The sequence below is a fragment of the Lissotriton vulgaris genome, chromosome 10 (assembly GCF_964263255.1).
Source record: "Lissotriton vulgaris chromosome 10, aLisVul1.2, whole genome shotgun sequence".
Classification (NCBI taxonomy): Eukaryota; Metazoa; Chordata; class Amphibia; order Caudata; family Salamandridae; genus Lissotriton; species Lissotriton vulgaris.
Window position 1 is genome coordinate 737,670,954 of NC_141698.1, and position 15,688 is coordinate 737,686,641.

Sequence of the window (15,688 nt, forward strand, 5' to 3'; positions counted from 1 at the left end):
AATCACTTTTTGGGATGCATCAACGCATAATTTAAGAAATCGCTATTTTTTGCGATTTCTTAAATTGCGATAGCATTTAAGGAATAGCAATTTGCGATTCCTCAAATGCAATGCATGAAAGTTTTAAAAATAGCGAATTCGCAATTTGGGGGAGCAAATTACCATGAAGTTGAACTTCATGGTAATTTGCGAAAACTTTGAAAAATGCACATTTGAGCATTTTTCAAAGTTTCATGTTACGCACACACATGCCCTTGGGGCATGTGTGTGCGCAACATATGTGCATAGATCAATTTCAGGGGTGTATCATGGTCTCCTGTTGACACCCTGGCACCCTTGAAATTGCATTCTCAATTTGCGATTCTTTAATTGAGAATCTCAAATTGAGAATGTCTTCCCATTCATTCATATGGGCCTCTAGGCCCATAGGAATGAATGGGATAGGGATTCCTTAATTGCTATTCGCAATTTGCGAGTCGCAATGAAGGAATTTTAAGAAATCGCAATTTATTTAGCAATTTCTTCATGCATAGCCATTTGCGATTCCTTATTAGCGATTCCTTATTTTTCGCTGATAAGGAATCGCAAATGGCATTGTTGATTCATGTGGGCCTTGGGCCTTTGGCTTATGTAACATTTCCTATAAACTGATTTACACAAGCATGATTGATGGTCTGTGTAATGTGTGTGATGCAAAGTGCTCTGACATACTTTAATGGTATGAGTAGCACTATATAACGAATTTCATGCATCTGAGAGAGAGTGGTTATGGAGACTTGGTCACTGTTAAAGGGTGGTAGTGAGAGAATCCGTGGTGGAGGTGGTCATTGGGGCACTGGGTGCCACCAGCGCTAAAGCCTGGCCTGCCCCCTGCGGACGCCCATGCCACTATGCATTTCACATGGTGCTCCAGCCACTGTTCCTCTCCAACTCTCACTCTCTGTTCTAGTCTGAAGTTCCTCTGCATCCCAGGGCTCAGTAGTACAAGACGTGGGCTTCATTTTCCTGCACCTGTCCTTTGGCACTCTCTTCTAGGTGAACTCCTGTGCATCTCATTGTACGTCATTTAGTCAGAAGCGCCAGGAGACCTCGGACTTTATAGCGCGCTCTGACACAATAACAAGATTGAGGCAAAGTCTTTTCAAATAATTATTGGATTATAGTGATGGACTGCCTAGAACAGTTGCTGTTAAGTAATTTACTAAGCAGAAAGAATAGTCACATTTGAATAAAAGAGTATATTTTAACGTAGACACCGCTCTGTCATAAAATGGTGGACATCAATGGATGATTTTTGATTTAATAAGTTGCATTTATCAAGAAAGATCGCACGAACAGAAAACGAATGGAAATGAAGTGTTAGACATAAGTCAGTACAGAGGGGGATATCCAGATGGGCTAGGAAGCGTGGATGCTAAGAGGAGAGGGGCTGAGTACATGTGTAGTCCCCACTGTAGTCCAGAGCAGGGAGGAGGCGCAATGAGCAGGCATATGTAAGATATATCCATGAGTAGAAATGATCATACAGCCCTTCCGAGTCTTACTCATTGAGGGTTAGAGCAACTCATTCTGGGCACTTGCCCGCATTGCCGCAACATTACAGATTTCTCATGCAAATCAGGGATTTATCTTTAAAAATAATTTTTGGGTCCCTTAACATTTTCTTCCGCCCAATGGTATAGATAGCCAAACAGCAGAAAGTTTACATCCATGTGACTGATAGGCAGGGCCACTGGAATTATGCAATTGTGTGGCGATTTTTGGATAATTGTATATTTGCTGCAGTTGTTGCATAATCCAACATATGCCGCATAATCTGCAGAGTTTAAGAAAAAAATTGTTTCTAGCTGAAACGGTTCAAAAGTTAGTAAAAACGCAGCGACACATGCTGCCGGGCAGTTGAAAGTCCTTTGCAAAGGTTGACTGAACAACTTTCTGTAGCTTGATGATATATTTGGGTGTTTAACTAGTACTAATGAGGTGCAACTAATGCCCAAATAGTGTTAACAAGTTTAAAGATGACAAAATGTAGTTATACTGTCACAAAATGTTCCACATAATTAGCTTTTTCTTGACGCATAATTCACTCAACCCTGCCGTTTTATGTGACCCTGATTTTGGGGAGCCACAAAAGAAAGATGGCTGTGGCACAACAACCCTATGGTGTATGAGATATGTGGCCTGCTTCCTTCCCCCCCATGGCTCCTCCTGCGCACGCGAGTTTCTTGTGCCCCACCTGGCACACATCATGTCAAAGGATGGTGATGACCTTAACATTTGCCCCCCCCTGGAAAAATTTCTGCGGACGCCCATGCACACAGGTTGATCGGTTGAGGTCGAAAGGAAGGTTCCATTCCCACTCCCAAGGTTGTTCAAGCTACCAGTCTTCATTGTCAAAGTCCTCGGGTAAGTCAGAAAAAAAGTGCAAGAAATCCAAGTCGTACTCTGCTCCTTCCCATGACTTTCAAAGTTTAGGGAAGGAGCTTGGGCACCAACGTGCCTCTCAGTCTCATTCCTGAATGCAGTCTCCTCCAGAGACAATTCTGAATCATGTCCCAATGCATGCCGCATGCCAGGGTCCATCAGTGACACCGACACAAATCCAAGAATTTTGTACGGCCATGCTGTGTCTTTTTGGTATACTATCAGCTCCCTTTGGTCCCCAAGGAACCGTGAGGTCCTCTACCTGGAACACCGCTGGCAGGTCTGCCCTCTGCACTAGCTGAAACCTCTGGACCACACCGGCTTCAGAGACAACTTTCATCCTAGTGCAACAATCTGTGTCAGACTATCTAGCATCAATGCTGATTCTGATGCTGTTGACGTTACTGCAAACTGTTGGAGTTTGACACATTGCCCTTGCCTCAAGGAAGACCTCAAGTCCTCCACAACCTATGACCAATATGATGAAGGGAATGAACTAGGGCCACAATACACAGACAACAACTAGTATGAGGAGCTACAGGATGTTAGTGGCTTGGGTGATTCTCCAGAGTCTGGCCTAAGACATTCCCCCTCCTTTCCTGCCAATGAGGATAGCACCTCCTTCACAGTGGTGTTGTTGAGGGTGGAGAAAGTCCTGGACCTCCAATTTCCCACCTTGAAGGTAAAAACCTATGCGCTCATGGAGGTCCTACAACCAGAACAGACAAATACAGAGCTTCTTCATCATCAAAGTCCCCAGAGCAAAAACATCCAAGATAGAGTCTGCCCCTTCCCCTGACTTTTGAAGACTAAGGAAGGAGCAAGAGCATCAATGTGCTCTTGGTCTCGATCACAAATTCGATACCCTTCAGAGCCAATTCCAAATCTTGTGCCGATGCATCTCACATGCCAGAGTCTAACGACAACACCATAGCACATCCAAGAATTTTGTGGATTACTTTAATGCCCTTCTGATCTCAGCAAATGAGTCCTCGTTGAGTAGACTCCAAGTAGTTCAAAACACTGTGGCCCGCCTTGTCTCGAATGCCCCTGCCAGAACAGCCTCTCTCACTCTTCTACAACAGCTGCACTGGCTCCCAATACGCAAACGGATCTAATTTAACATATGCTGTATTGTGCATAAAGCACTAAACGGCAAAGGTCCTGGCTATCTTGCAGGAAAATGTAATCAATACCGGCCACCCAGACCCTTACGTTCAGGAGATAAATCTTTACTCCTTGTTCCGTGTTTCCAAAAATCGCGCTAGGGTTGGAAAGCTTTCACCTAGCCCCGTCTTTTGGAATCAACTCCCCATTCATCTTCGGCAATGCCCTGATCACCTTCAATTCAGAAGGTTCCTCAAAGCTGCACTGCTCTAAACGCTTTATCTCTCTATGGCATACTGCAGCTCCTCCATAGAGCGAAGATAACCCTTTGGGGGTGATTCGGGTGCTTTATAAATATTAAATATCAAAGAGCACTTTGCTTTCTTAGTGTACGCACCAAAGGACATAGGGAGGAGGTTCAGCTCTTTGTAGGCTTTGCAGGAGCAAGGAAAGGTAAGGTAGTGCAATAAATGAACTATTTCTTGTTGTATTGTTTTCTGTATAAAGATAAAGATCTGCTGTGCACTGGATAAAAAGCGACCCTCATTCCGACAGAACAGGGTGACTGTTCTGGACATTTGTCAGTGCTCCATAGGCTTCAGTGCATATTTTCACGAATCACCACTGCCTTAACATCCCGATCCATCGAGGGGGTATTTTACCTGCTCGGTCCTTCTGGGTTATTTGTTCTGAGCCAATTCATAGACCTACCGCCTTGAGAGGTACTGCTATGGTATCTATTTACAAGGTGAGGAGTCTGCAGTTAGATGTATCTTCCAGAAAAACAAGTTACTTATCTTTGTTAACCATATTATTGGTAGATACTCTGTCTAATCACAAATTCCTCACTGACCCTCCTGCCTTATCCGTGTTGTGAGCTGGACGCTTTTCCATCTAAAAAGGTTAAAATCTAGAGAACAATGGCTATGCCAATCTGCTGATAGGAATGTGCATCCAAGGGCATGGACAGCTTAGAAGGCGACTGACATCAGCTGGCATGGGTAGCACTTACATACAGTGTGGAACAGCATCAATGCTGAGCAACACAACACTGCCTATCAAATGCAGAAGTACTACTTTTAAGTTTCTGGATCCATTCTGGCACCTGGAAAATATTTGCAAGTTGAAGAATCGGTGTCTAGATAGAATACCCACCAGAAATATTGTTGCCAAAAGTAAGTAACTTGCTCCTCTGGCCATTCTGAGCAACAGGAACCTAGACATCCTATGCCAAAAGAGGACTTCCAGAATCAGATCCACCTTCTCCCTCCAAAGGTGTGTTAATAGCCTGGTGAGTAATGTATACGGAGGGAAGGTGTACAAAAGTGGAAGAGGCCAAAGAAAGGTTAGAACATATGTCCCCCGACAACCCTTTTCCTGGAATCTGGATAGGAATGTGGTGAGCAAATTATTCTCTGCAGTGGCAAAAAGTTCCAATTGAGAATTCTCGACCCTTTTTACATATTTGCTTGAAACTATGAGATACCAGACTGAATTCATTGAAAGGAAATCTGTCTGCTAGAATATTGTCTTTCCCCCTAACATGGGTTGCTGAAGTGGAGATTAAATGATTCTCCGTCCCACTGGCTATGGCTAAACTTAAGGCATCTAGGGATCAAGAACCTGTTCCTGACTGTTTGTTGAGGAAAGATGTTGTTATTGTTTTGTCTGTCCTCATCATTATCACTTGGTTCTGAAGAAGAGGAGAAGTGCATGGAACACTGCCCTCTTCTCCTTCCAATTTGAAGAATGCCTGACTCCTCTAGAAGCCATATCCCCTGTACTACCTGAGGCCCCAAGGAAGCATCCCACACTGTGCGGCTTATGTCTGTAGTTAGAAGGAATGAAGACTGCATACCTAAAGGAATTCCCCTGACTAACCTTGAAGGTTTCATCCAACAATGTAATTCTTTCCAGAAAACGTTCATTACTGGTAGCAAATCCTCCAGGTTCTGCAATGCTTGATCCAGTTCTTCAATGCATGGTGTACTTAAGTAGACAAACGAAGACAAGCCCAAAGTACCTCAAAGACACACAAGACAAACAGAACTAAAAAGGGACGTTGTAGAACCTTACAGAGATGTTCCTTGTCCCATACAAAAGCCCTGGTACCATTCATGTAACTTTGAATATGGAGCAATTCGGTCATAGAAGCTGACTTCTGTTTTCCTAGGATGTGCAGCAAAAGTAGAATTGTGTGTGCTCTTGTCTGTTGCAGGATTACTAGTCCTGAATGCATCAGAAAACAGGTTCCTATATATGTATTAGGTCTTGTGTTAGAATCAATTGAGATGCCTTACGATTGATTAGGAACCCATGACTCATCAGGGTTGGCAAACCATTTCTGTATGCTTTTGAACTATGGCTCTTTCAAATGAGAGTTAGAAAATCAGCTGGTGAGGGATGACTCAATACCCCTGCTGTAAAGGAGAGCTACAGCTGCTGCCAACTCCTTTTGTGAACACCCTCATAGAGGGTTTCATGGCCGAAAGGAGAACGCAGAATTGCCAAAGTTGACCCTTGCAACAAAATCACCAAATTTTGGAAGAGAAGGAAGAATTAGGACCTGAAGGTAAGCATCATTGAGGTCCAATGCTGTCACCCATTCTCCTTGATTGACTATTGGACGTATACACTGCAAGCTCTTCATTTGTGAATCAAGTCTTATTTGGGAGCTGGCTCAGACTGATTTTCAATCTAAAACCTTTGGATGATTTTTGCACCACAAACATTGAAATACAAAGTTGTCCTTGTTGAGTCTTTGAGACTAGGCAAATGGAACTCTTTTTCCAACAGGTATGAACCAAAGTCAGATACTGTACAAGATAGTTAGAATAGGTGAGATGTATCAGACCTCGATGTGGGGAGATTTAATCGAAATCCAAAGCTTACACCTTTTCTGTTATTTACATGATCCAAGCATCTGAAATGTGCTTGTGTCACATCTGTTGAAACAATGAAAGGTGGCCCCTACCGTTATTTCGGCATAATCAGGAAAGCTTCTTAGGCTTTGGATGAGGAGGAGGAGGCGTTTGACCTCGAAATAAAACGATTTGATGAAACTTGTTATTACCAACTTGAAAATTAAATCCCCTCTGCTACTTTTGTTGGGTGATTTGCATGTTGGATCTGGTTTGATCTAAGTCTTGAACAACTGAGCATTCTTCTGATTCATAGAAGCACTGTGAGGCAAATACTCAAGCGGATGCCCAAACAACCTGTTATCGGAAAAAGACAGGAAGTAGTCCAGCCTTCTGAGCTTCTTTAACCTCCAATCCCTAAGGTAAATAGGTGATGGGCTGCAATATTAGATACAGTTGGGAAGGCTGAGGCCTTTAACATGTCACAGGAGACATCTGATAAGAATCGTGATTGCATTTCCATATTTTAAATAATCGAGAACAATCCACACTTTCCAGAATGGCTGTCATAATGATCTTAAAGTCATTTACATGGGTCTGGATTGCACACACTGCATAAAGAGCTGCCCTCACAGCGAGATTTAGACATGCAACCCCCTTCTTTAAAGAAGCCTCTACTCTGGGGTCCACTGGGGTGTCTACCGATGCATCATCAGTGGTAATAGTAGATTGCCCAGCCAGATTTGCCAAGATCGGATCATTCTTGACAGTCTATGGCAACTCAATTTGCCCTAAGCTATAGGATACACGTGTGTGAAAAATTTGCAAGGTCTGCCTTTTTCCATTGTCTATCATCAAGCAGATCCATTATCTGCGTATTGATTGACAGAGAAGTAGGGGGGATGAAACTGTAGTACTGGAAAAGCCCTGTATTGGTACTAAGCAACTTCTCCTCCATAGGAATCTGCAAATGACTCCCCAAATACCTGGAAAGCTAGGTAAGCACAGATTTCTGAATGGACTTACTATTTGTAGTGTTTTAAAGCACCTGATATTCTTCCTCATCATATTCACGTTAAGGCATTGAAGACAATGAAAGTTCAAGCAGCTTGATAAATAAACAAAATGATCACAGCTGCTGGAGGGCAAGCACTTTTTTTAATGGAATCTCACAACTTCTGCCCAATAAAAGATTAACTCCTGGCTTCCAACTTGTGAGCCGAACCAAAGCTCAGCTCTAGTGATGCTCACATAATTTTATGGCGACAGCTGTGCTGTCAAGCCAGACCATAAAAAACCTCTCTTATTCCGACTGCCTGTGTTTTTTTAACATTGAACTTCAGCGTGACTCCTTCCTCTCTACAAAGTAGAGACATCTACCACTCTACTGGCTTGCAAGTCTTGGAGAATGTCGACTAGAGGCCAAAAAACTAGGCACTAAAAGGAGTGTGGTGCAGCAAATTAATTCTGTGACTGTTCTTTCCAGACGGCTAACAATTCAAACTGAAAAGAATATGGGTCGCTATAGTAAAACAATTGGCTGCACTCCAAACAGCAGCTGATTAATGTATTTGTGATTCTGCACGAAGTGAGTCACATAGGTACATGTGCGACACGTTGCAAAGAAGCCCCTACCCAAGCCTAAAACCAGGAGTAACTCAGCTGTGATATTAAACAACAATTAGAATGTATCCTGCAATCTAAAGAGATCCCATAGTGATCTCTCTATTTACCATAGGGAGAATGTTCTGCAAACTGTCCGAGTTACCATGGAGCAACAGAGTGTGGCTGAAAGTTATCCCATAGAGACCAGAAACCCGAGAGCTTATGGTAAGTTCCACATGCCCCAAACAGTTCTGGATCTTCGTGTCGTCATAATTCTGAAGAGGCAGACAAGAGGAACAGCTGTTACTGTGGACCTCACCCCTCTTGATTACCTGAGTAATAGGTCATTGGTGGGAAATTGGGAAAATTGTTTATTTTGAATGGCTCTACCCTACAAGTTGTTCATGAATGCGAGTTGGGACACCACAAACGTAAGTGCTGGTATGAGGAGGTAACACGTTTCTAGCCTTATGTCTCCAATATTGCAGGCATTCCCCTTTTATGGCAGTTCTGTAGCCATTGTATTAATAAGTATAGAAGTGGTGGGTGCCTATGAACTTATGTGTTTAAAAACAGAGAAGCTGAAAATCCTAATACAGAATTTCAGAACTAAAGTAAAAGCTAATTCAAACAAAACGTAAAGTAAAAACTTAATCTTCTAGTTGTTTAATTTTAACCCACCCCGTTTCTTTTTTAAAGCCAAAAAAACGTGAATTTGTAAAGCTTTCACGCTAGAGTATATGTTCTGTGGTGTGGAGCATTAACCTCTACATTAAATATGAATTAATGTGTCAATATGAAACATGTATTCATTGTCATGCTGCTAGTTTTCTTACACAAAGCTGTTTAGGCAGCCAAAGAATTGCCACCTTGCTTCCATGTTATTTCATCATCAATAACGATATGCAACACTCCTTAATACCCACATTTGGGTCCAACAGAAGCCATCATTACTGACAAGGTCTATGTACCTTTGCATTGCCCTTTCCGAAGATGTTACAGGTCATACCATAGCCACATGACAATCATCTATCATCGAAACCATTTTGTTCTATTCTTCTGGCTCTGATCATAAGAGGCTTTAGACGAGGGCCATGCTATGTGCTTCAGGCAAGAGAATTTGAGACAAAATAGTCAGCGTGTATGCCACAAAATTCAGCTTCACAAACAATCTAGGAATTATTGGCCACAAGATCCAAATGGGAAGCCAACTCCCCAAAAAAAGGAGTTACCCTGATACATTTTTTTATTTGTGAGTCTGCCATGTCTGTAAAATCAATTTATTTTCAAGATGGTTATTTTGTCTTTTGTCTTGCAGGTAGGATTGCTGGACTGTGCGCCAATGAGTACAGGTGACCTTAGTCCTGAACAAGAAAAAGACCTTGAGGTGGCCCGCGCTGGCGCTCTGGCACTCTGGAGCTGCAGCAAAAGCAGAAGGAATAAAGATGCAATACGGAAGGCTGGAGGCATTCCTCTTCTTGCTCGGCTGCTAAAGTCCTCGAATGCAAGCATTCTTATTCCAGTAGTGGGGACACTGCAGGAATGTGCTTCTGAGGTATTTATTGAAAAGGGCGTCTCCATCTTTAATGATATTTGTAACATAGACATGCTATTATTACGAAGGATGACTCCCCATATAGATTGGTCAATCACGATTTTGCAAGAAGCTTTTTATTTTTATTTTATCTTAGGTACTTTTCTTTTTTTGTATCTCGCAACTTATGCAAATAAGTCTGTTAGAATTTAAAATGCATTCATTACGTACGCCTTCAACCAATGATGTGTTCACATTTCTTAAAGTGTGCATGCTACAGTTCCTAATTTTCCATAAATAATGTTCTCCTTTTTGCAACATACCATAATTGAATGAATGAATGAATTGTGTCTTATACCGCGCTAACTTAGCCCAATGGGCGTCAAGGTGCCTACATCAAATAAAGGAACTAGCCAGGTCAGACAGCAGTATCTCATTGGTAGGCTCTGATGAAGTACCAGGTTTTAAGGGCCTTTTTAAACAGGTCGATGGAGGGTAAGGTTTTGATCTCCACCGGAAGGGAGTTCCAAAGCTGAGGAGCGGCAACAGAAAAAGCTCTCGCTCCCCATCTGGTTAACCTAGCGCGGGGCACTACCAATTGGTGTAGCCCGGCCGATCGTAGGCATCTCATGGGTACATAGCGGGTGAGCAGGGTACCAAGTGCGTCCGCAGGGCCAGCCGCAAGTGCTCTATATGTAAGACATAGGAGCTTAAAGTAGATTCTAAACTGGACGGGAGTCAGTGAAGATTTCTCCTAGCAATGGTGGCAGATGATGCTATGGGAAGGGCCAGGACGAAGCGCGCTGCGGCGTTCTGTACAGTTTGCAGTCGATGGATAAGGCCCTTGTTGGACTCCACATAAAGAGAGTTACAATAATCAAGCCTGGCGCCAACAAGAGCAATCGCAATCTGTTTGTGCGCCTGGAAGGAGAGATAGTGGAGAATTCTTTTTAAGATCTTGATGACACCCCAGCAAGTGGCCACGGTCCTATTCACTTGGAGCGTCATAGAGAGTGAAGTGTCAAAGATGACGCCGAGGTTTCTGGCCGATTAGGAGGGAGTGGGGCAGGTGCCTAGAGATGGAGGCCACCACTCGCTCAACCACACGTGTTGGTCTTTACCGAAGACCAAGACCTCTGTCTTGTCGCCATTCAGCTTTAGGGAGTTAAGGATCATCCACTCCGCCACACGCTGCATGCATGACCTAAAGCTGAATGCGGATGTACTGACAGAGTGGGCCAGCGACACCATGATCTGGGTGTCGTCGGCGTAAGACACCTCCTCCATCCCCTGCGATCTTACTAGTCTAGCAAGGGGGGCCACGTAGATGTTCAACAGGGTGGGGCTCAGGGCAATTCGACAGTGTATTAAGGACAACTCTGTTTTTGTGGTCCTGTGTACCACATAGGTTTCCCCAGAATGATGTGGTGTGAATTGTGATATGTGAAGAGACTCGAGAACATTCCACAACACTTCTGCAAGACTGTAAAATTGAAGGTAGGGAAAGTATGCATGGTCCCGCCTTTTTGACTAGGCCGAGGGGGAATTGATATTACACCCCAACGCTAGTTCCATTTCTACCTGTCAGAATGTGAGAGCACAAAGAGAAGCTGGCCTCAGGGGATAATGATCTTCTCGTAAAGGCAAAGCTGTGCTTCTGCATGCTAAGTAAATATTATAGTCAACAGTTGGTCCTAGACATTCACTCAATATATACAAAAAATGGTGATATGCTTGAATTTGTTTTCTTAAGTCACTGTTCGATTCAATCCACTATAGTTAATATAAAACACAACATATTGGATACATTAGCCCAAATCATAGATTGATACAGGAAAACACACTTAGAACCAATTTGTCTCACCAAAGTCCGAGAGACTTTCTCATTTAATATTTTTGAAAAACACAAATACAAAATACAAATATTTACAAATGGGGTTTCACTATCAGTTATTGTGCACAGAAAAAGGTGAGAATAAGTGCTCATGTGAAGAATCAAGAAGATCTGTGAGAGAAAATGAGATTGTTGATATGAAAGAACACACAGTTGAGCCGGCCCTAACTTAATAGCTTGCAAAAAATGTAATTCTTTCTTGCTGGCATGTGGTTTGATAGTCCTCCGTATTCCTTAATTTGTACAATCGACAAGGGGAAGGTAGGAGGAAGGGGGGGGCAGAACCATGTAGGTACAGGCTCCAAAGGAGAATTGTCGACGTTTAGACCCAAGAGAGAGAACTGGGTAGCTGAATTCCTCAGGGGCGGGTCTTCATCAGGACGGGGCAAGGAGGTGGTGTATGATCAATGTGCACGCAGGTAAAAGTAACCCCAATGTCAGTGGGCACCTGTAACAACAAATGAATATGTGGGCTAAAGTATCTCCAAATTATGTCTAAGAAACAAATATGTAATCAATGCATGACGGAGTTTAGGGCACTCACCCTTCAGTGGTGTGCCAATCGTGCAACGTTACTCTGCACCAATAGGGGTTTCCCTGCCGTGGATAGCACTGAAAGAAGGGATGGGATAGCCTGTTAGTGCTATTTATGACAATGGATCAATTCTGTTATATAGATACGGCTATGCAAAAAACTTATGCTTATATCCAATCACCATGTATTAATAGGGCCAGTGCTCAAATTAACATGCAACATTATGGTTGCCTTACTATTAAAAGATCGTAAACTCCAGCCTCAAAACGATCGATTCCACTTTAAAATTGTCAATACAGTAGGTTGTTCAGTGTTCCAACATATACAATTAGTGTGTTCCATCCAGTTAGGTCTGGGACATACACTACAAATAGATGAAATCAATAGTTCCCCCACGAGGCGTTCCCCCTCTGTCATATAAACGCACCTTAGCGAGTGCGACACATTGAACAAAACACAATCACTTATAAATTAAGTATTTATTTGCACCGCTCACATACTCTTTGGTCCTGAGGAAAGCCAGTTTAAAATCAAAGGCCTGGCTGAAACATGTAGACCACACAGGACGCAGGAGGTCATAATCCGCACTCCAGCGCGCCCGTCTGCCTTTTAGCTGCTAACAGGGGCCTGGTGATTAAAGTTTATCCATTTACCCTCGGGTACCAGGCACCTCTGTATAGCTTTTTAACCTTCACTATCTCACTCACTACACTGCACACTCAGAAAATATACCAGCTCCGCAGTAATCTGGCGTTGAAGCACACCCGGGACACATTCGGTGTAACTGTGGTGGGCCCGATGATGAAGCATGCCACCAACTAGGTTGGTGGGTGAGGGCTTCATGACCAAACCTAATGGTTTACCGGCACATGTACGCATTCTTTGAGTCCCTGAAAACATAGCTAGTCCTTATTGATTATGACATATAATTTGGGGGATCTGGACTAGCTTACCTAGTCCTCTCTCTCTTTTTTGATTTGGCAGCATTTATGTGTAAACATGAGAAAGACGAAATACATATTTTTTGTGGCCGGGGAGGATAGTGAGCTCAAGCTTCAGGGTGACCAATTGTCCAGCTTCTTTCACCTTAAACTAGGCAGGTCAGTAAAATGGATATGGTGAATTGAAAAAGCATTTATGGGCTACATGGATTACATATGTTCCCTACTGCCACCAACCTACAAGAAGGTATGCTTTTGATTATTGCATTAGCTATTCAGCATTGTTCTATATAGGGAGACATGTTAAATTTTTTAGTTACTTTGGGCCAGATGTAGGTCGCCCAATACCGGTCGGTAACGGCCGAAATTACCGAATTTCATCCGTTACCGACTGGTATTGGGTAATTGAGATGTAGGTGGTATTATTTAAGGATTCTGTATTTTACCGAATCGGTAATTAAAGGATTCCGTAAAATACCGAATTCTTAACATACCGATTCGGTAAATTACCGAATCCAGGATGTAGGAAGCACTCAAGTTAGTGGGCGTAAAATCCGTTTCGCGGGCGAATTTGCGGATTTTCCGCGATTTCGCGATCCGCGAATCTCGCGAAATCGCGGTAAAATCCGCGAATCAGCAGGGACGAATTTTCAGCCAAGCAAGGGTTACAGCAGTAGGTGCAAAAGTTGAACCTAATTTCTTTGTAACCTTTTACAAAAGGGTTACAAACAAATTAACTTCAACTTGGACACCTGCTGCTAATTGCTTCCTGGCGCCTCGTTGCCTACTTGCAACTATTCTCTGACCCTGCTCTGACCCTTGAAGCAGGGTCAGAGAATAGTTACAAGTAGGCAACGAGGCACCTGTCCAAGGAATTAAACCTCATCAGGAAGCACTTACAGATATAAAAAACAGGAAGAAGGGAGAGGATGGCAAATACTCCCATTTTGAGTTGTCAGGAGGGGTTAAACTAAAAGAGACCTTTACAGCACAATTTTCATATGCATTTTGCTAAAAATAAAAAGCTGTATGTTCTGTAGGGGCAACTCAGGAATCTGGCCCTTCAGAGATCCGGCCTCTCTTTCTTTCTCTCGTTCTCTCTCTCCCTCTCTCTTTCCCTCTCTTTCTCTCTCTTTCTATCTATCTATCTATCTATCTATCTCTCCCTCTCCCGTAAACGACTGCATGGGTAACTTCGCTATGCAAGCGGCTCGCGAAGACGCAAAAAGCCCCGTGAACACGCAAACAACCCCGCGAACACGCAAAAAACCCCACGAACATGCAAAAAAACAAAAATCCGCAAATTCGCACAAATTCGCGAATTTTGCGGATCGCGAATTCGCAAATTCACGGATCGCGAATTCGCAAAATTCGCCCATGCTTAGCACAGGTGCTCCTGTGGCCTACGGGATGATAACTGCATTTTATATCATGATAATTATGGATATTAAGGTAATTCTGTTAAACAGGATTGAGACTTCCTTTGAGGGTTTACCCCATCCTGCAATGACAACTGGCAACCAGCGTCCGCCGTAACACCTAAATGATCGACCCCTTCAACCCCCCAGGTTCTTCCAGCGGCCGAAGGGGAGAGCACCAAATAGTGGGCAAATGCAGGGAAACCGTACACGGTCTTCCCCCGTCATCAAGGATTCAAGGCAGCCACCCAAGTCCATGCGGTGCCGCTGTGAAGCAAGCCCCCACTTTGCTAGATGACAGGCACAATCTGCTGGCAATTGGGGGCAGCCCGCTTTGCCTTGGGAGCCCGCGCTGTCTCTCTCCATTTATCTGTGCCACAGTGCCGTGAAGCGATACCAAAGGGGATGATGGACGGAGCGCTTGAGCAGATCAAACACTCATACCCAGTCAACTGATCTGTGTTTAATCCATCATAATTCTTTAGCTCACTCCACCACCCCAGTTCAGACATGGCCATATGCATATCAGTCCAACCCTGTGCCTCATGGGAACAGTCCAGCCCGAACTGCCAAGCCATGTCTTCCCTGGACCGGAAACAAGCACCCTGGGGCCTACAGAATGATAAATGCATGTGATATCATGATTGTTATGGGTATTAAGGTAATTCTACTAAACAGGATTGAGACTTCCTTTGAGGGTTTACTCGATCCTGCAATGACAACTGGCAACCAGCGCCTGCCGTAACACCTAAGTGATCGACCCCTCCAACCCCCCGAGGTGCTTCCAACGGCCGAAGGGGAGAGCACCAAATACTGGGCAAATGCAGGGAAACCGTACTCAATCTTCCCCTGTGATCAAGGATTCAAGGCAGCCACCCAAGTCCATGCGGTGGAGCTGTGAAGCAAGCCCCCACTTTGCCAGATGACAGGCACAAGCTGCTGGTAAATGGGGGCAGCCCGCTTTGTGTCAGGAGCCCACGCTGTCTCTCTCCATTTATCTGTGCCACAGTGCAATGAAGCGATACCAAAGGGGATGATGGACGGAGCACTTAAGCAAATCAAATACTCTCCCCCAGTCAACTCATCTGGGTTTAATCCATCATCATTCTTTAGCTCACTCCACAACCCCAGTTCTGACATGGCCATATGCAAATCAGTCTGACCCTGTGCCTCATGGGAACTGTCGAGCCCGAACTGCCAAGCCATGTCTTCCCTGCACTGGAAACAAGCATCTTGGGACCGGTTTCGGGTTCATAACCCTCATCAGCCAGGCTATCTTGAATCCAGTGGCAAAGAGAGCAAGGGATCCACGTCTGAGCATTCTGTCCATCACCTGTTGGTTTTGCATTTGTCACCCCGAGTGGGACGG

General features: G+C 43.9%; 1 protein-coding gene across 2 annotated transcripts in view; it reads left to right on the top strand.

Moving 5' to 3' along the window:
- Positions 1 to 15,688, top strand: part of ODAD2 (outer dynein arm docking complex subunit 2) — a 1,227,385-nt gene that overhangs the window by 937,254 nt on the left and 274,443 nt on the right. For both annotated transcript variants that reach the window (XM_086941603.1, XM_086941602.1), the window contains exon 13: positions 9,316 to 9,552. In XM_086941603.1, coding sequence (XP_086797729.1) covers positions 9,316 to 9,552 — 237 coding nt within the window. The remainder of the gene's footprint in view (positions 1 to 9,315; positions 9,553 to 15,688) is intronic.